Genomic DNA, 24,008 nt, shown 5'->3' on the forward strand with positions numbered 1-24,008 from the left:
TTCACTGTGGGTAGCCAGGATGGTCTCGGCCTCCTGACCTTGTGGATCCCACCAGTCTGCCTCCCAAAGTGCTGCTGCTGGGGATTACAGGGCTCACTCGCGCCCCGGGCGGCTTCTTCCCCTCTTCACCCTGTGGATATAAGTTGCTGATGTTTGGGAGACTAATGGGAGAAAGGCTCAGACTCAGTCTATGCAAATTCTTTTAAAAAGTCTTCTATTTTTAATATGATTCCCATCCCAATCTGCCAGGGCCAGAAACTCTGTTTTACCTTTCCCTGAAAGCAAATCTTCACTGCTCTGCCAAAGAGGGAGTGGGAGGAATGTCTGTGGCTCTAGGTTTTTGTTAAAAAGGCTGGATTTCCAACCATTCCTCCATTTCTCCTGCTTTGGACTTACCTTCAGCCTCACTTTCACAGGCAACCAAGGTTTCTTTCCTCACTGCCGGTTTCAGATTCGTGGTGGTTTTTTGTTTGTTTGTTTTTTTTTTTTTTTTAGTCTTCTAAATTATTAGCACTTGTTTATGTACCTTCCATCTTCCAATTTTTTTTTTTTTGCTATTTTCTCCTTTCTTGTTTTCTTCAATCTTGTGAATATATGCTTAATTTTTTTCCCCACTGTCATTTTAGTGCAGGTTTTGGAGAGGAACTAAGGTTAATTCATGTGTTCAGTCTGCAATCTCTAACTGAAAATCCATCCATGCACTTGTAAATATGCCCTGACTCATAGAGCAATTAAGGGGCTCTCACTGGGTACTGTTTTGAGTATTCTTTTTTTTTTTTTTGAGACTAGAGTTCCCGCTGTGTCACCCAGGCTGGAGTGCAGTGGCGCCATCTCGCTCACTGCAAGCCCGCCCCTCCCAGGTTCACGCCATTCTCCTGCCTCAGCCTCCCGATAGCTGGGACTACAGGCCTCAGCCACCACCTCTCGGGCTAGTTTTTTTTTTTTGTATTTTTAGTAGAGACGGGTTTCACCATGTTAGCCAGGATGGTCTCGACTTCCTGACCTCATGATCCACCACTGGTCCCAGTGCTGGGATTACAGGCTTGCTTCACCATACCGGGGCCTGCTTGGTATCTTGTTCCTTCAGTCCCAGTAGACCACGTAGTAATGCACATTAGGAGGAAGAGGATTGCTGGAATTTAGACCTACCTAGAATGGCAAGTGAACTGCATAGGAAGGGACAGAAAAATTACATAAAAAATACATACAAGCAGAGCAGTCTAAAGCCATTTAGGACAGGGGCAAACAAAGCTCCACACCTCACTGGCATTGTAAATAGAGTGATAATGCAATTGCGTTAGAAACTATTAAAATAAATGCTCATAATAATGATCCCAAGTCCTCAAAAAAGATCAAATTATGTTTACCGCACCCTAAGAAGCCAGAAAAAATACTAGAAAGATTTATGCAAGGAAAATTACTTATGCTGTGCTGGCTACGGTGGCTTATGCCTGTAATCCCAGCACTTTGGGAGGCTGAGGCGGGCAGATCACCTGAGGTCAGGAGTTCGAGACCAGCCTGACCAATATGGAGAAACCCCATCTCTACTATAAAAAAAAAAATACAAAAATTAGCCAGGCGTGGTGGCACATGCCTGTAATCCCAGCTACTCAGGAGGCTGAGGCAGGAAATCCCTTGAACCCAGGAGGTGGGGGTTGTGGTGAGCCGAGATCATGCCACTGCGCTCCAGCCTGGGCAATAAGAGTGAAACTCCTTCTCAAAAAAAAAAAAGAAAAGAAAGAAAGAAAAAAAATTATTTATGCTGTGTGATTGTACAGTTTCTTTATAGTTTTAAAAATATTTTCAGCCATGCACAGTGGCTCACGCCTGTAATCCCAGCACTTGGAAGCCTGAGGCAGGTGGATCACGAGGTCAGGAGTTCAAGACCAGCCTGGCCAAGATGGTGAAACCCCGTCTCTACTAAAAATACAAAAAAATTAGCCAGGCATGGTGGCAGGTGCGTGTAATCCCAGATACTAGGGAGGCTGAGGCAGAGAATTGCTTGAACCTGGGAGGCAGAGGCTGCAGTGAGCCAAGATTGTGCCACTGCACGCCAGCCTGGGCAACAGAGTGAGACTTTGTCTCAAAAAAATTTTTCACATATATTATTTCATACATACACACACAAAAAAACTTAACTTGGAAAAGAAACTTAGTAGGAGACACATGGCATTTCTTCCTTCTTGCAGATTAAAGCTTTGAGTTTCATGGATATTAAGACATTTTCTTCAAAACCACATAGCAGTTCAATGAAAGAGCTAACTTTTCTGCTTCCTAAAAATACTTCGGTGATTCAAAACACAAGCTCCCAGCGTCTGGAAAAATCACTTATGCCTGGTAACGTCTATTCCTGGGCTCCACCTTTGCTAATTGTGCCTTCCTCCAGGGATCTGCTTCCTTGTGCCCGGTGGCTCCCCCACTACTTCAAAAACCTTCCGTTTCCTTGCTGCCAGGGAAAGCAGTGTGGTGGAACCCACCTGGGCCTGCAAGGCCATGCTATGCTTGTTACTAGCTGTGTGACCTTGGGCAAGTTACCTAACTGCCAGGTGCTTCAGGGTACTCTTCTCTCAAGGGGGGACTGCAATAGTCCCTACCTTATAAGATTGCTGTAAGGATTAAATGCATATATATATATATATGCACACACACCCATATATATATACACACTCATTTATAGGTATATATTGCTGTAAGGATTAAATGTTTGTGTGTGTGCATATATGTATAGACACACATACATATATAATTATTTATTTATTTATTTATTTATTTTGAGACAGAGTTTCGCTCTGTTGCCCAGGCTGGAGTGCAATGGCACGATCTCGGCTCACCACAACTTCTGCCTCCCAGGTTGAAGCGGTTCTCCTGCCTCAGCCTCCCAAGTAGCTGGGATTACAGGCATGCACCCCCATGCCCGGCTTATTTTGTATTTTTAGTAGGGACGGGGTTTCTCCATGTGGATCAGGCTGGTCGCAAACTCCTGACCTCAGGTGATCCACCTGCCTCGGCCTCCCAAAGTGCTGGGATTACAGGAGTGAGGCACCACGCCCGGCCACATATATAATTCTTAATATGCCTTAGCAATTATTATTTCCATTTTCTTAACTCTGGGGGTCAAAGAATCTTATTTACCTTATATAGCAATCATATATGCAGCACTTTAAACCATTGGCAACTCTGCTATACTCTGTTATAGGTTGTGCATAGCATATAATTCGTGATATTGGTGGGAAGAAAGGGATGTTTAAATGAAAATACCTCTCAAATATTTGTGTAGCCGTAGATGATCTTTAATTCTGAAAACCTCTCCTGTCTCCGATTCTGAGGTCATAATCCACCTGTCTCTTCAGGCATCTTTCTGTTGAGGTTTAGTTTTGTAGTCCCTAAAAGATGCCTTTGTCCTCTTTTTCTGCCCTGCAGATTTTCAGGTTCTGAACACAAGCCCAGTTTCTGCTTCTGATGATCATTTTCTTTTCTTTTCTTTTCTTTTTTTTTTTTTTTGAGACGGAGTCTTGCTCTGTTGCCCAGGCTGGAGTGCAGTGGCCGGATCTCAGCTCACTGCAAGCTCCATCTCCCGAATTTACGCCATTCTCCTGCCTCAGCCTCCCGAGTAGCTGGGACTACAGGCACCTGCCACCTCGCCCGGCTAGTTTTTTGTTTTTGTTTTTTTTTTTTTTTTTTTTGGTATTTTTTAGTAGAGACGGGGTTTCACCATGTTAGCCAGGATGGTCTCGATCTCCTGACCTCGTGATCCGCCCGTCTCGGCCTCCCAAAGTGCTGCGATTACAGGCTTGAGCCACCACGCCCGGCCCTGATGATCATTTTCAATACAGCGTAAAAAACAGAGCCCTGTTCCACATTTTTACAGCCTCTGCACTTGGCAAAATATTCTTCCCAATGGCCTCACGTGTGCTCCCTGTCATCACACCTTTTCAGCTAGGCAACGCTCAGAGTCACACCTAAGTGGAGGCCGATGCCTCTTTGGAGGCAACTCCAGCCATAAAAAGTCCTGCTTGGGCTGGGCGCGGTGGCTCACGCCTGTAATCCCAGCACTTTGGGAGGCCGAGGCGGGCGCATCACAAGGTCAGGAGATCGAGACCATGGTGAAACCCCGTCTCTACTAAAAACAGAAAAAATCAGCCGGCTTAGTGGCGGCGCCTCGTAGTCCCAGCTACTCGGGAGGCTGAGGCATGAGAATGGCGGAACCCGGGAGGCTGAGCTTGCAGTGAGCCGATTGTGCCACTGCACTCAGGCCTGGGCTGGCTGTGAGCAAGACTCCACCCCAAAAAAAAAAAAAAAAAAAAGTCCTGCTTGGAGCTGGTTTTAGTAACAGAGGGCCAAGAAATGGGTTCTGAATGAGGTGCCCCTGCACCTCTGCAGAGCCTGCTGCCGGCCTCCGGGATCTAACTGGGTTCTGATTCACCGTTCCCAACCCCACATCCAGGTAAGTGTGCCCAGCTCTTGTCTGTGCTTCAGTCTCCACTCCCCAGAACCCAGCAGGTTCCCCCTGACAAGGACCTGCAGTCCTCAGCCAGCTGCCACACCCTTGCCAAGCCGTTACTTGGAGTCCTTCAGCCACCTTCGCAGATGTGAAAATTAGTTCCTACTTTTAGCCAAAGCGTTTTGAAAGAAAAGCTTGATCTTTAGCTTTGACCTGGTATTTAAAAAAACCCTTAAAGGGGAACATCACACACTGGGGCCTGTTGGGGGCTGGGGGGTTGGGGGAGGGTAAGCATTAGGAGAAATACCTAATGTAAATGATGAGTTGATGGGTGCAGCAAACCAACATGGCACATATATACCTAGGTATCAAACCTGCATGTTGTGCACATGTACCCTAGAACTTAAAGTATTAAAAAAAAATCCAAAAAAACCCTTCACATGATTTGCTTTCAGAATTGGTGGTTTGCCCTTTGTGCAGCACTGGAATCAATCTTGTTTCTCCTTATTACTTGCAGTACATTCTACTTCCTCTGACTTTCAAAAAATTAGTGTTAAACTCTTTTTTTTTTTTTTTTTTTTGAGACGGAGTTCTGCTCTGTGCCCCCAGGCTGCAGTGCAGTGGCTGATCTCGCTCACTGCAAGCTCCCTGGGTTCACGCCCATTCTCCTGCCTCAGCCTCCCGGCGGCTGGGACTACAGGCGCCCAGGTGCCCACCACCACGCCTGGCTGTTTTTTTTTGTATTTTTAGTAGAGACGGGTTTCACGGTGTTAAAGGCCAGGATGGTCTCTCTGACCCCTGACCTTGTGATCCGCTCACTGCCTCCCAAAGTGCTGGGATTACAGGCTTGAGCCACCGCACCCGGCCGTTTTTTTTTTTGTTTTGTTTTTTTTGAGACAAAGTCTCACTCTGTCACCCAGGCTGGAGTGCAGTGGTGCAATCTCAGGTCACTGCAACCTCCGCCTCCCGGGTTCAAGCAATTCTCCTGCCTCGGCCTCCTGAGTAGCTGGGATTACAGGTGCCCGCCACCACACCTAATTTTTGTATTTTAGTAGAGGCTGGTCTCGAACTCCTTATGTTGTGATCCACCTGCCTCAGCCTCCCAAAGTGCTGGGATTACAGGCATGCACCACTGAGCCCGGCCTAGTCTTGAACTCTTGATGAGGGAATCCTTGACCCCTCTGTGTTTTCACTTTTGGATTTCTTCCTGTTTATTAGATGAATGACCCTGGTACTTTTTGGAGAAAATGACAAAAAGGAGCACCAGGGCTCCAGATGTATGGGAGCTGCAGAACTGAAAGTGCTGTGGGCTTTGGAGGGTAGATTTGGGGTCTGGGGGTAGATCTGAGTGGGACTGGGGAGGAGTAGGGTGCAATCGAGTCTTTAGACCATGCGTGTATCACGGAAGTCCCTGGTGTAGCCTCCCATGTCTGCATTTCTTTTTTTTTTTTTTTTTTTTGAGACGGAGTCTGGCTCTGTCGCCCAGGCTGGAGTGCAGTGGCCGGATCTCAGCTCACTGCAAGCTCCGCCTCCCGGGTTTACGCCATTCTCCTGCCTCAGCCTCCCGAGTAGCTGGGACCACAGGCGCCCGCCACCTCGCCCGGCTAGTTTTTTGTATTTTTTAGTAGAGACGGGGTTTCACCCTGTTAGCCAGGATGGTCTCGATCTCCTGACCTTGTGATCCACCCGTCTCGGCCTCCCAAAGTGCTGGGATTACAGGCTTGAGCCACCGCGCCCGGCCCCATGTCTGCATTTCTAATTGGCCTGGATGACGCATCCCAATAGTTACTTCTAAGAATAGTCACGGCTAATATTTATCAAGAGCTTATTATGTGGCAGGTACTTTGCATGTGTTCTTCCTTTAATTCTCACAATGGACCCTTTGACAATATTATCCACATTTTCAGATGAGGAAACTGAAGTATAGAGAGTTGAAACAACTTGGTCGAGGCCCCACTGCTAGAGTGCTAAGGCTAGGTACAAAGCGAGGTCTGATTCCGACCGTCCTGGGCACAGGAGCCTTGTCTGCTCCACCACACTGCTCCACTCGGAGCATTGCTCTTGCTGGTCCTCTTCATGCCCCAGCTCTTGTCTCCCACCTACTGCCCCCTCTACTGTCCTGTCACATCCCTGATTCCCCCCTAAAACATATATTTTATGATAGCTACTTTTTATCCTCTGTCTAGTGGGTTGCCCGACAGTCCACAATCACATTTTGAAGGAGAACTTCCCAGAGTTCAGGAACAGATTTTGGAGTGCCGCTTGCAGTGCTTGTTTCCAAAACTAATATGTTGTAGACCTTTCAAAGACACAGCACAGACAAACACACACACACCCCCTCCTTCTAACACAAACCCACATGCCACTGGGCATGGTGGCTCAAGCCTGTAATCCCAGCACTTTGGGAGGCCGAGGTGGGTGGATCACCTGAGGTCAGGAGTTCGAGACCAGCCTGGCCAACATGGTGAAACCCCATTTCTATTAAAAATACAAAAAATCAGTGGGGCATGGTGGCACACACTTGCAATCCCAGCTACTCAGGACGCTGAGGCAGGAGAATTGCTTGAACCCAGGAGGTGGAGGTTGCAGTAAACTGAGATTGCGCCATTGCACTCCAGCTTGGGCAACAAGAGTGAAACTCTGTCTACAAAAAAAAACAAAACAAAACAAAACCACATGCACATAAACTGAAACACACACGAACACACAAACACCCGCATGAGCATGCACACAAGTCCCCCACATCAAACTCAAATGCACACAGCAAGCATGCATGTAAACCACACACTTGCCACTCCAGCTGCCTCAGCGCTGCAGAGCCCCTCTCCCCTGCCTGTCCTCGGATCCCTGGTGCACACTGGAGGGAAGTAAAACCTACCCAGACAGGAAGTGAAGCAGTTGGTGAGCTTTTCTGGTGATCTGCACAGATGCTGGGGCACTAAGCAAACAGCCATCAGTTTCTGGAGCTGTTCTGAGGTAACTGGGGTCCTTTGGGAGCTCTGGGCTGATGAGGTTCAGGAGGTAGCTGGGAAGTCTGGGATTTGGGCTTGGTTCATCCGCACCTCTCCCTGTCCCCATCTGAGATGGGTCTGAGACTCTCAGTGGAGGAGTAACAGGCTTTCTCCCCAGCAGGCTTTTGAAAATGGGCCCAAGGGCATTTTCTCAGGACCACAGATGCATGTGGCCTCCACTCTGTCACCCAGGCTGGAGGGCAGGGACGCAGTCTCGGTTCACTGCAACTTCTGCCACTTGAGTTCAAGCGATCCTTGTGCCTCAGCCTCCCTAATAGCTGTGATTATAGGCGTGTGCCACCACGCCCGGCTGATTCTTGTATTTTTAGTAGAGAAGGGGTTTTACTGTGTTGGCCAGGCTGGTCTTGAACTACTGACCCTCAGGTGATCTGCCCGCCTCAGCCTCCCAAAGTGTTGGGATTATAGGCATAAGCCACCATGCCCAGCCTCCCTTCTTCTTAGTATGGAAGCAAACTACTTTGTGAAGTTTTCATGCCTCCTCTTTTAAAAGTAAAAGGAAGGCTGGCCAGCATGGTGAAACCCCGTCTCTACTAAAAATACAAAAATTAGCCAGGTGTGGTGGCGGGCGCCTGTAATCCTAGCTACTCAGGAGGCTGAAGCAGGAGAATCGTTTGAACCCAGGAGGCAGAGGTTGCAGTGAGCTGAGATCCTGCCATTGCACTCCAGCCTGGGCAACAGAGCAAGACTCCATCTCCAAAAAAAAAAAAAAAGAAAGAAAAAGGAAAAATTTGTGGAGGAGAGAAGATGAAGTAGATATAGCAATAAATTGTGAACAGGGATTGTTTTTTCTAGTATTCAACCAGGTGGGTCTTGACCAGCATTAGATAAATTTCTGTCTGGCAGCCTGGAAAAGTTCACAGTTGCTGGGACACAAATGCTTTTGGGGTCCTTCTTGGAGAGGATGGAGTTGAAGATTTGGGAGCTAGATGGCCTTTGTTATGCGTCACCAGGGAGACAGGGACAAGGGGCAGGGCTGTTGATGGAGAATGCTGCATGGGGTAGGTTGGATGGTGACGTAGAAGTCACCATGCTCCTGCCCTAGAGATTTCGGTAGCAGGCAAACGCTGTGGTCAAAAAAGAGAGTCAAGGACTTAATGAAGCTAAAGGGATTCTTCTGAAGTCCAGCACTCTGATTTTGGGGGTACAGCTTCTACCATAACTGCATATTGCTGATACTAGTTCATTCTTAAAATTTTTATCGAAAGGGAAACACGCCGGTCCTTTCTTTGGGGTGGCGCCGAGGCGGAGCGTGATCACAGCGCCCGTGAGATCGAGAATCATTATGAAACTCCTGCTCTCGATTAAAACAGCCAAATTAGCCGCCAGTCCAGTTACCAGGGAGGCTGAGGTGGCAGGAGAATGGCGAACTGAGGCGGAGCGCAGTGAAGCTGACGCTATTGCACTCCAGCCTGGGCTATTAAGCGAGATTGCTCAAAGTACCTCTTTTGCTATCTGATATACTACAGAATAACTGAGCTGGAAAGAGTCTTGGATATTAAAACGATTTAATGAGCAGCAAACTTTCCATTTTTGTCATATCCTTTCAGCACCTCTATTGACTTATTTTTTTTTTTGAGACGGAGTCTTTTGCTCTGTCACCCGGTGCCGAGGCAGTGGCTTCATCTCGGCTCACTACAAGCCCTCCCCGGCTTACTTATTCTTCTGCCTCAGCCTCCCGAAGTCGCTGACTACAGGGTGCCCGCCACCACGCCCGCTAATTTTGTATTTTTAGTAGAGACGGGTTTCACCGCAGCTAGCCAGGATGGTCTCGATCTCCTGACCTTGTGATCCGCCCGTCTCGGCCTCCCAAAGTGCTGGGATTACAGACGTGAGCCACTGCGCCCGGCCATATTTTTCTTTAACTTAAAAATTTTTCAACAAAAACAATAATAGTTATGATATCATGGGTTTCATGTGCTAATACATGTTTTAAAATTGCATATCTGTCAAAATAACCTCTATCCATTTGTGAGCCACCTAAGATTGTATCTTGTGCCACTGATGATATGCACACTGCACTTTGAAAACTACTGATCTTGTCCAAGTTACCTTTTTTGTAGGCGAGGACACTGAGGTCCGGAGACACTAGTGATTTGCCCAAGGTTGCACAGTTATACTGACACTAATTTGAGGCTGTTCCTGAGGTCTCCTAATTTATAGTCTTGACATGTTCCAGTATGCGGTATCATACTTTCAAGTGTATAGAAACAATTGTTTTATTTTCATTTTAAAAATTTTATTTACGTATTTATTTTTGAGACAGAGTCTTGCTCTGTTGCCCAGGCTGGAGTGCAATGGTGCAATCTAGGCTCACTGAAACCTCCGTCTCCCAGGTTCAAGAGCTGCCTCAGCCTCATGAGTAGCTGGGACTACAGGTTCAATCCACCACGCCTAGCTGATTTTTGTGTTTTGGTTTTGCTATGTTGCCCAGGCTGGTATCGAACTCCTGGGCACCAGTGATCTGCCCACTTCAGCCTCCCATAGTGCTGGCATTATAGGCGTAAGCCACTGCCCCTTCTTAAATGTAATTCAAATAGATAACCCAGGTAAAGGAGCAGCATAGAGCCTTTTGTGGGGAGACGCTGAATACATTTCTCCTTCAGTCCCTGCTCATTGCCACCTGTACTACCAAGCCTCTGGAAGTTTTGATAATCCTTTCTTTTTTTTTGAGACGGGTCTCGCCGTCAGCCCAGGCTGGAGTGCAGTGGCCTGATCTCAGCTCACTGCAAGCTCCACCTCCCGGGTTTACCATTCTCCCTGCCTCAGCCTCCCCGAAAGCACTACAGGGCGCTCGCCACTCGCCTCAAGGTTTTTTTGTATTTTTAGGTAGAGACGGGTTTCACCCTGTTAGCCAGGATGGTCTCGATCTCCTGACCTCGTGATCCGCCCGTCTCGGCCTCCCAAAGTGCTGGGATTACAGGCTTGAGCCACCACGCCCGGCCCTGATAATCCTTTCTAATGCTAATGCTCTGAAATATCAAGATGCTGTACCTTGGTGTGGCCACTGAATGATTGACTGTGCTGTGCAAGGTACTCAATAGAGACTGTCGGTTCTGGGGCAATTTCTTGTATTCTTTATTTGCTTATTTCCTTCACCTGTTATTATTATTTTTTTCCTTCTGAAATGTCTGTTATTTGGGTGTTGGATTTCCTCAACCAATAATCATCTCATTTTCTTTTCTCCTATTTTGCTTTACTTTTAAAAATATTTTCTTTAACTTCATTTTTAATGTTGCTAGTAAATTTTTAAACATTCGGCTTTCCTATTTTTAATTTCTGAAAGTTCTTTCTAATTCTCTATTTTTTTTTTATCATCTCCTATTCCTGTTTTACACACACAATGTTTTATGTGTTTAAGGATGTTAATTACAGTTCTTTCAGATTTTTCTTTTAGTTCCCGTGTTGCTTTATTTCCTCTCGGTTCCTTATCTCTGTGCATTTTCTTTTGGTTTCTTTCTCAGGTTGAAGCCTTTCTTCAAATGTCTTATGCTCTTGTGCTTTCTGGTTATATTTGTTATTTATTTATTTATTTTAACTTTAATCCATTTTATGAGAGTCTCTCTCCCTCTCTGTCTCTCTCTCTCTCTCTCTCTCTCTATATATATATATATATATATTTTTTTTTTTTTGAGATGGAGTCTCGCTCTGTCGCCCAGGCTGGAGTGCAGTGGGTGGATCTCAGCTCACTCCAAGCTCCGCCTCCTGGGTTCATGCCATTCTCCTGCCTCAGCCTCCCGAGTAACTGGGACTACAGGTGCCCGCCACCATGTCCAGCTAATTTTTTGCATTTTTAGTAGACACGGGGTTTCACCGTGTTAGCCAAGATGGTCTCGATCTCCTGACCTCATGATCCACCCGTTTCGGCCTCCCAAAGTGCTGGGATTACAGGCTTGAGCCACCGCGCCCGGCCTGTATATATATTTTGTTTGTTTGTTTGTTTTGTTTTGTTTTGAGATGGAGTCTTACTCTGTTGCCAGGCTGGAGTACAGTGGCGCAATCCTGGCTCACTGCAACCTCTGCCTCCTGGGTTCAAGCAAGTCTCCTGCCTCAGCCTCCCGAGTAGCTGGGATTACAGGCACACGCCACTATGCCTGGCTAGTTTTTGTGTTTTGAGTAGAGACAGGGTTTCTCCATGTTGGCCAGGCTGGTCTTGAACTCCTGACCTCGTGATCCACCTGCCTTGGCCTCCCAGAGTGCTGGGATTGCAGGCATGAGCCACCACGCCCGGTCTTAGTTACTTTGAAATATACACAATATTGTCACTAAGTATAGTCACCCTAGTCTACTACGAAACATTTGAACTTATTTCTTCTATCTAACTGTAGGTTTTTGTTTTTTTTTTCCTGGGAGTGGGGCAGATAGGTCTCACTCTGTCACACAGGCAGGAGTGCAATAGCACCATCACTGCTTACTGCAGCCTTGACCTCCCAGACTCAAGCAATCCTCCCACCTCAGCCTGCTGAGTAGCTGGGAGTACAGGTGTGTACCACCACACATGGATAATTATTATTTATTTATTTATTTTGAGATGAAGTCTCGCCTTTTCACCCAGGCTGGAGTACAGTGGTGTGATCTCAGCTCACTGCAACCTCCGCCTCCCGAGTTCAAGCGATTCTCCTGCCTCAGCCTCCTGAGTAGCTGGGATTACAGGTTCATGCCACTACTACTTACTTGGCTATTAATTTTATTTTTAGTGAGATCAAGTTTCTACCCACCATGTTGGTTTGGAAGCCTCCCGGCCCTGAACTCCCAGACACGTGATCTCACCTTCTGCTCGGCCTCCCAGTGTAAAGTTGGGATTACAGATGTGGAGCCATCATGCCTAATATAATTTTTAAAGCCTTTTGTAGAGATGGGGTCTTCTTAAGCTTCATGTTCTCCAAGCCAGTCTTCAACTTCTAGGCTCAAGTGATCCTCCTGCCTTGGCCTCTTGAAGTTCCTGTCTATTTGTACCCATAACCAACTTCTCTTCATCCCCTGCATCTCCACTCCTTAACCTTCATAGTCCTCCGTGTCTATCTTTCTATTCTCTATGTCTATGGGATCAACTTTCTTAGTTTTCACATAAGGAGAGCGGGGAACATACACAGTATTTGTCCTTCAGGTTCACGATTTATCAACATTATGTCTTCTAGTTCCAAGTATGCCGTTAGTGGAGCTCCATCGATTTACGCTTATTTCTTTAACGGCTGAGTAGTATTCCATTGTGTATATATGCCACATTTTCTTTTTTTTAAAACACTGGCTTTTGCTTTATTGTGTAATTTACACGGGAGAATCCCAAATTCCACACTTGGTTTTTCTCTTCTGCCTTCGTTATTCTTTCAATATGTATGTCAACAGAGATCGTTTCTCCCAATAGCATATGCAGTTTGATCCTCAACCGGGACACACAGGCCCTACAAAATTCCAACCCTCCAAGACGGATGCCTGGGCCCTCCCATTTGACTGCACCCGCGTCTGTTTGTACGGGGACTCTGCCCTGGTCCTGTCACCCCTGAGGCGTCCTTAGGGTACGAATGCCAAACAGGCTCCGTGTGATGTGTCAACTCTGAATAAATACAAGAGGCCGCTAGGAGACCCCAGCTGAGGATTGAGAGACAGGCTGTATCTGGGCTCCATTTCAAAGAATGCTGTGATCCATTAGCAATGTCTGCCATGGGAATACCCATTAGAAGTACCTGGAAGGAGGGTTTTGAGGAATGGGCTCAGAAAGGAACAAGGTGTGTCCGTTCCATTCTTGCCTTAGGTGGCTGTTCTGCCACCCAGGCTGTGCTGTCTCAGTGGCCAGGTGGCTGAGGAGGAAGTCTGAAGGCCACAGAGTTGCAAGTGGCTTCCCTGGGGCCTGTAGGAACAGCATAGGCCCCAAGCTAGAGGAAGCTTGGAGGGGCACCCACACTGGGTCCTGTGGGGCTCTGCATACTGCAGGCCACCCTGGCATTAGCTCCTTATCCTCTGGAGTCCATCTCATCCGGGAGAAGACAGCTGGCTGGCCTCAGAGCGTTAGAGGCAACTCAGGGATAAAAACATTTTTACATGGTACAGACACAGAAATGGGCTTTACCTCCGAATAAACTTAGAAACTTTCCATCCGAACTAAAAGGGTGTATCTTCTATATGTTGCCAAGAAACCTAAACTGAGTACAAGGACAATTTTACTTTAATCAAGTTCCAGAATGAGGGTCCTCAGCTTCGAAAAGTAGTTTGTAGCAGAAGATGCGAGGGTGTGTGTGAAGCCATGTTTCTAGAATATACCAAAGGAAAACACACACAACCCCAGCGTGGCCTTTTGCCAGCCCTCGATGCTGCTCTCTACTGGGGGCAGGCGGCTACTTCGTCCAGCTGACTCAGGAATGTAATGCTCCGTGAGTGTGTCCAGGTGTCTGTTGGCTTGCGGGTTTTGGATCCTTCCTTCCTTCCTTCCCTCCCTCCCTCCCTCTCTCCCTCCCTTCTTTCTTGAGACGGAGTTTCGCTCTTGTTGCTCAGGCTGGAGTGCAATGGAACAATCTTGGCTCACTGCAATCTCTGCCTCCTGGATTCAAGTGATTCTCCTGCCTCAGCCTCCTGTGTAGCTGGAATTACAGGCACACGCCACCACGTCCAGCTAAATTTTTGTATTTTTAGTAGAGACGGGGTTTCACCGTGTTGGCCAGACTGGTCTTGAACTCCTGACCCCAGGTGATCTGCCCGCCTTGGCCTCCTGAAGTGCTGGGATTACAGGCGTGAGCAACCGCGCCTGACCTGGATGCTTTCTTGAGGATCCTTTCTGTTGCCGCTTCTCCTGCATTTTCTCAAAGGCCACCCAGGCCAGGGTCCGCTTGTCCAGGCCGTGCCGCTTCTCCTCCTTGTTCTTTGTGCTCATTCCCATTGCTTCCAGGAGATTCGCTTTGTCTTTGTCCTGCTTTTTCTTCTTCCACTTGGTCCCTCTGAGCTCTGTGACGCCTTTCGGCTTTAGGAGTCCTTTTTGGACCGGCTCGAAGGCCTCCACGACACTCCCCGGTGCTTTGGCAGATGGACTTGCCACGTTTTCTTTGTCCATTATCTGTTGGTGGACACTTGAGTTGTTTCTTTTTTTTTTTTTTTTTTTTGAGACGGAGTCTTGCTCTGTCACCCAGGCTGGAGTGCAGTGGCCGGATCTCAGCTCACTGCAAGCTCCTCTTCTCGGGTTCACGCCATTCTCCTGCCTCAGCCTCCCAAGTAGCTGGGACTACAGGCACCCGCCACTTCGCCCGGCTAGTTTTTTGTATTTTTTAGTAGAGACGGGGTTTCACCGTATTAGCCAGGATGGTCTCGATCTCCTGACCTCATGATCCGCCCGTCTCGGCCTCCCAAAGTGCTGGGATTACAGGCTTGAGCCACCGCGCCCGGCCGAGTTGTTTCCATATCTTTGCTATTGTGAATAGTGCTGCAATAAACATCCGAGTACAGGTATCCCTTTGACATACTGATTTCCTTTCCTTTGGATAGATACCCAGTAATGGGATTGCTGGATCGTATGGTAGTTCTTTTTTTCTTTTTTTTTTTTTTGAGACAGAGTCTTGCTCTGTCCAGCCCAGGCTGGAGTACAGTGGCGCGATTTCAGCTTACTGCAACCTCTGCCTCCCAGGTTCAAGCAATTCTCCTGCCTCAGCCTCCCGTGTAGCTGGGACCACAGGTGCCGGCCACCATGCATGGCTAATTTTTTTGTATTTTTAGTAGAGACGGGGTTTCACCTTGTTGGTCAGGCTGGTCTCGAACTCCTGACCTTGGGTGATCCACCCACCTCAGCCTTCCAAAGTGCTGGGATTACAGGTGTGAGCCACCATGCCCGGCTGACTGTATGGTAGTTCTATTTTTAGTTTTTTGAGAAATATCCATACTGTCTTCCATAGTGGCTGTACTAGTTTACGCTCCCACCAGTGGTGTATAGGACCTCCTTTTCTCTACATCTTCACCAGCATCTGTTATTTTTTGTCTTTTAAGTAATAGCCATTTTTTGAGATGGGTTGAGATGATCTCATTGTAGTTTTGATTTGCATTTCCCCAATGATTAGAAAAAATGTTGGCTGGGCCTGGTGGCTCAGACCTGTAATCCCAGAATGTCAGGAGGTAGAGGCGGGAGGATCGCTTGAGCCCAGGAGTTTGAGACCAGCTACAGCAGCATAGTGAGAGCCTGTCTCTACAGAAAAGAAAAAAAAAAAAAAAATTAGCCGGGTGTAGCGGTACCACACTTAGGAGGCCAGGGTAGGAGGATTCCTTGAAACCGGGGGGTCGTGGCTGCTGTGAGCTGTGAACGCCAACCAGGTGGACTCACGGTACTGCACTCCAGCCTGGGCAACAGAGTAAGACCCTGTCTTCAGGAAAAAAAAAAAGAAAGAAAGCAAAGCAGAGAAAAAAGTGGGAGCATTTATTCATAGACCTATTGACCATTTTGTATGTCTTTGGCCATTTTTTTTTTTTTTTTTTTTTTGTTGTTGTTGTTGTTGAGACAGAGTCTCGCTTTGTCGCCCAGACTGGAGTGCAGTGGCCGGATCTCAGCTCACTGCAAGCTCCGCCTCCCGGGTTCACGCCATTCTCTTGCCTCAGCCTCCCGAGTAGCTGGGACTACAGACGCCCGCCACCTCGCCCAGCTAGGTTTTTGTATTTTTTTTAGTAGAGACGGGGTTTCACCGTGTTAGCCAGGATGGTCTCGATCTCCTGACCTTGTGATCTGCCCGTCTCGGCCTCCCAAAGTGCTGGGATTACAGGCTTGAGCCACCGCGCCCGGCTCTTTGGCCATTTTTTAAGTGAGATAATTTGTTCTTTTCTTGTTGAGTTGTTTGATTTCCTTATATAGTCTGGATATTAGCTCCCCATCAGATAACTAATTTTTAAATATTTTCTCCTATTCAAGAGATTGGCTGGGCATGGTGGCTCACGCCTGTAATCCCAGCACTTTGGGAGGCTGAGGCAGGTGGATCACCTGAGGTCAGGAGTTCAAGACCAGCCTGCCCAACATGGTGAAACTCCGTCTCTACTAAAAATAAAAAAAAAATAGCTGGGCCTGGTGGCACATGCCTGTAGTCCCAGCTACTTGGGAGGCTCAGGCAGAAGAATTGCTTGGACCCAGGAGACGGAGGTTGCAGTGAGCCAAGAAAAGGCTGGGCACGGTGGCTCACGTCAGTAATGACAGTACTTTAGGAGTCTAAGGCTACTCAGGAGGCTGAGGCAGGAGAATCACTTGAACCTGGGAGGGGGAGGTTATGGTGAGCCGAGATCACACCACTGTACTCCAGCCTGGGTGACAAGTGTGAAACTCTGTGCCCCCACAAAAAAGGAAAAGAAAAGAAAAGAAAAGAAAAAGATAGGTTGTCTCTTCATTCTTTAATTGTTTCTTTGCTATTTAATTAATTAATTAATTAATTTTCTTTTTTTTGAGACAGAGTCTCACTCTGTTGGCAGGCTGGAGTACAGTGGCGCGATCTCAGCTCACTGCAAGCTCTGCGTCCCAGATTCAAGCACTTCTCCTGCCTCAGCCTCCCAAGTAGCTGGGACTACAGGCACCCGCCACCATGCCCGGCTAATTTTTGTATTTTCGGTAGAGACGGGGTTTCACCATGTTGGCCAGGATGGTCTCGATCTCTTGACCTCGTGATCCACTCGCCTTGGCCTCTCAAAGTGCTGGGATTACAGGAGTGAGCCACCGCGCCTGGCCAATTCATTTATTTATTGCAGAGGATATCATTACGTTACCCAGGTTGGATTGCAGTGGCGCAATCTTGGCTCATTGCATCCTCGATCTCCCAGGCTCAGGTGAACTTCCCACATCAGCCTCCCCAGTAGCTGGGACTACAGGTGCGCACCACCGTGCCCAGCTAATTTTTGTATCTTTTGTAGAGATGGAGTTTCAACATGTTGCTGAGAATGGTCTTGAACCCTTGGGCTTAAGCAATCTACCTGCTGTGCCAGCACCTGGTCTTATTTTTAATTAATTAATTAATTAATTTTTTTGACATTGAGTCTTGTTCTGTCACCCAGGCTGGAGTGCAGTGGGGCGATCTCAGCTTACTCTAACCTCTGCCTCCCAAGCAATTCAAGCGATTCTCCTGCCTCAGCCTCCCAAGCAGCTGGGACTACAGGCACGCATCACCATGCCCAGCTAATTTTTGTATTTTTAGTAGAGACGGGTTTTCACCATATTGGCCAGGCTGGTCTCAAACTCCTGACCTCGTGATCCACCCGCCTCAGCCTCCCAAAGTGCTGGGATTACAGGCATGAGCCACCGCACCCAGCAGTATTTTTATTTTTTAATAAAAAAAATTTTTTTTTAAAGACAATGTCTTGATCTGTTGCCAAGGCTGGAGTGCAGTGGTGAGATCGAAGCTCGCTGCAGCCTCAAAGTACTGAGCTCAAGCGATGGTCCCGCTTCAGCCTCCTGAATAGCTAGGACCACAGGCATGCTGGTTATATTTAAAAGTGAAACACTGGCCGGGCACAGTGGCTCATGCCTGTAGTCCTAGCACTTTGGGAGGCTGAGATGAGCAGATCAGTTGAGGCTAGGAGTGCAAGACCAGCCTGGCCAATATGGGCTCTACTAAAAATACAAAAATTAGCTGGGCGTGGTGGCACATGCCTGTAGTCCCAGTCACTTGGGAGGCTGAGGTACGAGAATCGCTTAAACCCTGGAGGTGGAGGTTGCAGAGAGCCAAGATCACGTCACTGCAGTCCAGCCTGGGCAACAGAACGAGACTCTGTTTTAAAAAAGAAAAATTTTTTTAAATAACTACCATAAAATGAAATAAAATTGAACCACTAAAAATCAGATTGCGGTGTCTTTATGCATGAGCCAGGGCTTGTTTGACCTTAAAGCTCCAGTATCAGAAGGCCTCATGGTGACCTTTAATTTGGGAAAACTTGCCGGGCACGGTGGCTCATGCCTGTAATCCCAGCACTTTGGGAGGCTGAGGCTGGCGGATCACCTGAGGTCAGGAGTTCGAGACCAGCTTGACCAACATGGAGAAACCCCGTCCCTACTAAAAATACAAAATTAGCCGGGCATGGTGGTGCATGCCTGTAATCCCAGCTATTTGGGAGGCTGAGGCAGGAGAAGCACTTGAACCTGGGAGGCAGAGGTTGCAGTGAGCCAAGATCATGCCATTGCACTCCAGCCTGGGCAACAAGAGTGAAACTCCATCTCAAAAAACAAAAAATGGCCAGGCGCAGTGGCTAATGCCTGTAATCCCAGCACTTTGGGAGGCCAAGGCAGGTGGATCACGAGGTCAGGAGATTGTGACCATCCTGGTGAATATGGTGAAACCCCGTCTCTACTAAAAATGCAAAAAATTAGCCTGGCATGGTGGCGGGCGCCTATAGTCCTAGCTTCTCAGGAGGCTGAGGCAGGAGAATGGCGTGAACCCGGGAGGCGCAGCTTGCAGTGAGCCAAGATCACACCACCGCACTCCAGCCTGGGCAGCAGAGTGAAACTCCATCTCAAAAAAAAAAAAAAAAAAATTGAGAAACCCCTACCTGTCTGTACCGGTAGGTCTTTTCTCTGGGGTCTGGAAGAAGAATCCTTCAATATCCTGCCTTCCTGGGCCGGGCGCGGTGGCTCAAGCCTGTAATCCCAGCACTTTGGGAGGCCGAGGCGGGTGGATCACGAGGTCAGGAGATCGAGACTATCCTGGCTAACATGGTGAAACCCCGTCACTCCAGCATGGGAGCACAGCGAGACTCCGTCTCAAAAAAAAAAAAAAATAAAAAAAAAAATAAAATCCTGCCTTCTGGTAATCTGAGAGCTGGGCGAGAAAAGGAAGATCAGAGTTCGACCCTTAAATCTGTAGGTTTTCACTCCCCTCCCCTCCTTTGCAGTCCCGTGGAGTCTCCATTGGAGCCATTTCGTCGTCCAGGCATCCCGATGTTGGTGGATGGCCCATGTGAGTGGCCAGCCCTGCGCTTCTTGCTGTTGGCTGTGGCAATGTCTTTCTTCCGCTCAGCTCTATCCATAGATGAGGCGCATCTGTTGTTGAAAGAAAAAATGATGCGGCTGGGGGGGCCACTGGTGCTGACCACCAAGGAGGAGCAGGCCAACAAGAGGCTCATGACGCTCAAAATCGCTGAGATGAAGGAGGCCATGAAGACCCTGATATTCCCACCCAGCATGCACTTTTTCCAGGCTAAGCATCTCATTGAGAGAAGTCAAGTGTTTAATATTCTAAGGATGATGCCAAAAGGTAAGGTTTGGAAAGGGGTGGCTTGGGGTGCCGGGAAGGTAGAAGGACTCATCTTGGGGCTACTACTGTGCTTGCGGCTGTTGCTATTCTAGGTGGAGCAGAGAAAGCCTCACTCGGCTGCTCTGCTCCTCTGTCCTTTCAGGTAGACTAGGAAAAGGGTGTTGGAAACCAGAACCCCTGCTTCCTGGGGGACTCGCAGACAGTCATGATTGGCCTGAATATTCCTGGTCTTCCCTGGAAAAGTTGGAAAAGCATCCAACCCTGAGACTTTGCTATTCCCTTCATAGTTTTCCCAGGGGCTAAGCTACCGCATAGGATACAATACGATAGAGCATCCTGGAGTAGTATAAACACACCTCCATGAAACATGAAATAATCAGCATCCTGCACATTTAAATAGCCAGGAGCGGTGGTGCACCTGTAATCCGAGCTACTCTGGAGGCTGAGTGGAGAGTATTGCTTGAGCCCAGGTGGAGTTTACAGGGACCTATGATGGCATCACTGCATTCCAGTCTGGACGACAGAGCGAGACCCTGTCCCCCAGAAAATGTTATTTTTTTTTTATTAAATTTTTTTTTTTTTGAGACAGAGTCTCACTGTGTCGCCCAGGCTGGAATGCACTGGTGCTATCTTGGCTCACTGCAACCTCTGCCTCTTGGGTTCATGTGATTCTCCTGCCTCAGCCTCCTGAGTAGCTGGGATTACAGGCATGCACCATCACACCTAGGTGATTTTTGTACTTTTAGCAGAGACGGGGTTTCACCATGTTGGCCAGGCTGGTCTCAAACTCCTGAGCTCAGGCAATCCACCCGCCTTGGCCTCCCTAAGTGCTGGGATTACAGGTGTGAGCCACTGCGCCCGGCCAAAAACGTTAATTTAAAATGTAAAAATAATAGCAGCTTGCAGTTTACAAAGACTTTTCAACACCTGTTTTGTTGTTGCTGTTTTGTTTTTGTTTTTTTTTGAGACAGAGTCTTGTTCTGTCGCCCAGGCTGGAGTGCAGTGGCGCGATCTCGGTTCACTGCAACATCCTCCTTCCAGATTCAAGCGATTCTTCCACCTCAGCCTCCCGAGTAGCTGGGATTACAGGCACCTGCCACCACGCCCGGCTAATTTTTGTATTTTTAGTAGAGATGGGGTTTCACCATGTAAGCCAGGCTGGTCTCGAACTCCTGACCTCGTGATCTGCCTGCCTCAGCCTCCCAAAGTGCTGGGGTTACAGGAGCGAGCCACCGTGCCCAGCTGTTTTTTTTTCTTTTAATGTTATAAATAGATATTAAAAAATAATAATAATCATGAGGTCAGTAAAGTAGCATCCCCAGTTGCTGGGAGGCATAAGAGGGTGACACACTATAGCTCATGCAGCCGGGACAGCTGTCTAGGGGCTCGTGTCAGGGCCAGGGGCTGGATGGGCACAAGAAGGGCAGAGGGACAGCATGCCCTGTGCCTGGGGGAGCAAGGGACACAGCTGGTGTCTGGTCGGGAGGACAAGCATGGGGACTCAACTGGCAAAGCCTGCAGGCCAGAAGCTGTACAGACACGGGCTCAGCCCAGGGGATGAAAAGCCAGTGGGAGAGGAGTTGAGGGGCAGGATGAGAGGATGGAGGACAAGTGTGTGAACAGGACTGCGGCCCTGGGGCTCATCCCAGTGTATCCCGTCATGAAGTGTTGGGTGGCCTCATTGAAAGGCTTGGGCTCCCAGTGGAGAACTAGAAGCCAGTGGAGCCCCGAGTTGAACCCTCAGTCCTGGGTGGTCCCAACCTGATGCCCTCCTCACCTCCCTGCTGCCTTCCTCGGATTTGTGATCACTCCCCTGGCCCTGATTTCAGAGATAATGGAATGCCTCATCCAAATCTCGGAGCCCCTCCTGAAGATGTTCTGAGAAAGTCCGGACAGAACCTTCTGCCTGCAGCTGGCCTCTGTGATCCACACTGTCCCCAAGCCCCAGAGTCCTGGGATGGGACTTCACCCCTTTGTCCCCAAGCCCCAGAGTCCTGGGATGGGACTTCCCACCTCCCCTTTGTCCCTCCCGAGTCCTGGGATGGACTTCCACCTTTGTCCCTACCTGCAGAGTCCTGGGATGGACTCTACCCTTGTCTCCTGCCCTAGAGTCCGGGATGACTTCACCTTGGTCCTGAGCCCTGACATGGACTCTCTACCTCTGTCTCCAACAAGTAATTCCATTCTTCTTCCCTCTCCAGGGGCTGCCTTGCACCTCCATGGCTACACTGCATCGTGGATTCATGGACTGGCCAAGGAGGAATGTCACTCCACAGGCCCTACTCAAGCATCTGTTCTAATTCCTGGAAGGGATCATGCAGTTTAGATTTGCTCACCCAACTCCCCGTACATCAGAAAAATGTTCCAAGTGGATCCTGCTGGAGGATTATCGGAAGCAGGTGCAGAACGTCACTGAGTTTGACGACAGGTGAGTATTAGTTCAGCAAGCACATGTCCCAGGTCTGTCATGGGGTGGCAGTGGGTAGGTGTCTCCCTTGGTACAAACCTATAGAGAAAAATCTGGCTTTAAAAAAGCATGAGGCAAGGCTGAGCGTGGTGGCTCACATCTGTAATCCCAGCACCTTGTGAGGCCAAGGCGAGTGGATCACTTGAGCCCAGGAGTTGCCAGTCTGGGCAACATGGTGAAACCCCATCTCTACCAAAAATACAAAAAATTAGCTGGGCGTGGTGCTGTGCCTGTGGTCCCAGTTACTTGGGAGGCTGGGGCAGGAGGATCCCTTGAACCCAGGAGGTTGAGGCCGCAGTGAACTGAGATGGAGCCACTGCACTCCAGCCTGAGGGACAAAATAACACCCTATCTCAAAAAGAAAAAAGAAAAAAAAAAACCATGAGCACCTTTTTCTTTTAACTTTACAGGATACTCTGCCCCACAAAAGCAATCAACACCTTTTCTATTCATAGTAGTTTTCTGGTGCATTTAAAATCTACAAAAAGCATTATCAGCAACACTATTTTTGTTTATTATTATTATTATTATTGTTTGTTTGTTTGTTTGTTTGAAACGGAGTCTCGCTCTGTCACCCAGGCTGGAATGCAGTGATGCGATCTCCACTCACAGCAAGCTCCGCTTCCCAGGTTCACGCCATTCTCCTGCCTCAGCCTCCCGAGTAGCTGGGACTACAGGCACCCACCACCGCGCCCGGCTAATTTTTGTATTTTTAGTAGGGACGGGGTTTCACCGTGTTAGCCAGGATGGTCTTGATCTCCTGACCTCGTGATCCGCCCATCTTGGCCTCCCAAAGTGCTGGGATTACCGGCGTGAGCCACCACGCCCGGCCATTATTATTATTATTATTATTATTATTATTATCTGAGACATGGTCTTGCTCTATCACCCAGGCTGGAATGCAGTGGCACGATCTTGGCTCATGGCAGCCTCTGTCTGCTGGGTTCAAGCGATTTTCCTGCCTCAGCCTTCTGAGTAGCTGGGGTTACAGACATGCGCCACCACGCCTGGCTAATTTTTGTATTTTTAGTAGAAACAGGGTTTCACCGTGTTGGCCAGGCTGGTCTAGAACTCCTGACCTCAGGTGATCTGCCCATCTCGGCCTCCCAAAGTGCTGGGATTACAGGCGTGAGTGCCCGCGCCTGGCCAGCAACACTGTTGCTATAGCAAATGAGATTTGTCTGATGCTCAATAAAACCAGAGAGAATAAAAGTTCCTAGCTCTGAAGTGATGACAATCTAGCTGGAAGATAAATCTTGAAAACCTGATGGAGCAACTTCCTAACAGACTTGTATAGTATTATTATTATTATTATTATTATTACTACTACTATTTAAGACAGGGTCTCATTCTACCATCTAGGCTGGAGTGCAGTGGCACAATCTCGGCTCACTGCAGACTCAACCTCCCAGGCTGAAGCAATCCTCCTGTGTGTCAGCACGCTAGAGGTATGCACCATCATGCCCAGCTAATTTTTGTATTTTTTGTAGAGATGGGATGTTGCCATGTTGCCCAGACTGGTCTTGAACTCTGGGGCTCAAGCCATCCTGTCGCCTTGGCCTCCCAAAGTGCTAGGACTACAGGCATGAGCCATTGTGCCTGGCCTTGTATAGTAATATTATAAGTGACAATTAGTTTGGTCACACAGATGTCTACAGAGTGTTTCTCTGAGGTTATTTCCCTCTATGAAATGAGAAACATGAAGCTCAGCAAGATTAACTAGTTTATGCAAGGACACACAGCTGGTAAATGGCCAATCCGGGATACACACCTGGGTGCTGATTCGAGTTATTTCCATTCCACTCCCTTCATTAACCTGCTTGAGCTGCCATAACAGAATACCCCAGGCTGGGGCGCTTAAACAACAGGAATTGATTTTC

General features: G+C 48.2%; 1 protein-coding gene across 1 annotated transcript in view; it reads left to right on the forward strand.

Annotated features, from left to right (window-relative positions):
• Positions 1 to 7,179: 7,179 nt before the first annotated feature.
• The window catches only part of ADA2 (adenosine deaminase 2), a 46,793-nt gene continuing 29,964 nt past the window's right edge, over positions 7,180 to 24,008 (forward strand). The window contains 4 exon segments of the mRNA XM_017945107.3: positions 7,180 to 7,417; positions 19,300 to 19,661; positions 21,863 to 21,882; positions 21,884 to 22,089. Of these exon segments, the coding sequence (XP_017800596.2) occupies positions 19,346 to 19,661; positions 21,863 to 21,882; positions 21,884 to 22,089 (542 nt within the window). The 5' untranslated portion in view covers positions 7,180 to 7,417; positions 19,300 to 19,345.

This window comes from Papio anubis, chromosome 16 (genome assembly GCF_008728515.1).
Source record: "Papio anubis isolate 15944 chromosome 16, Panubis1.0, whole genome shotgun sequence".
Classification (NCBI taxonomy): Eukaryota; Metazoa; Chordata; class Mammalia; order Primates; family Cercopithecidae; genus Papio; species Papio anubis.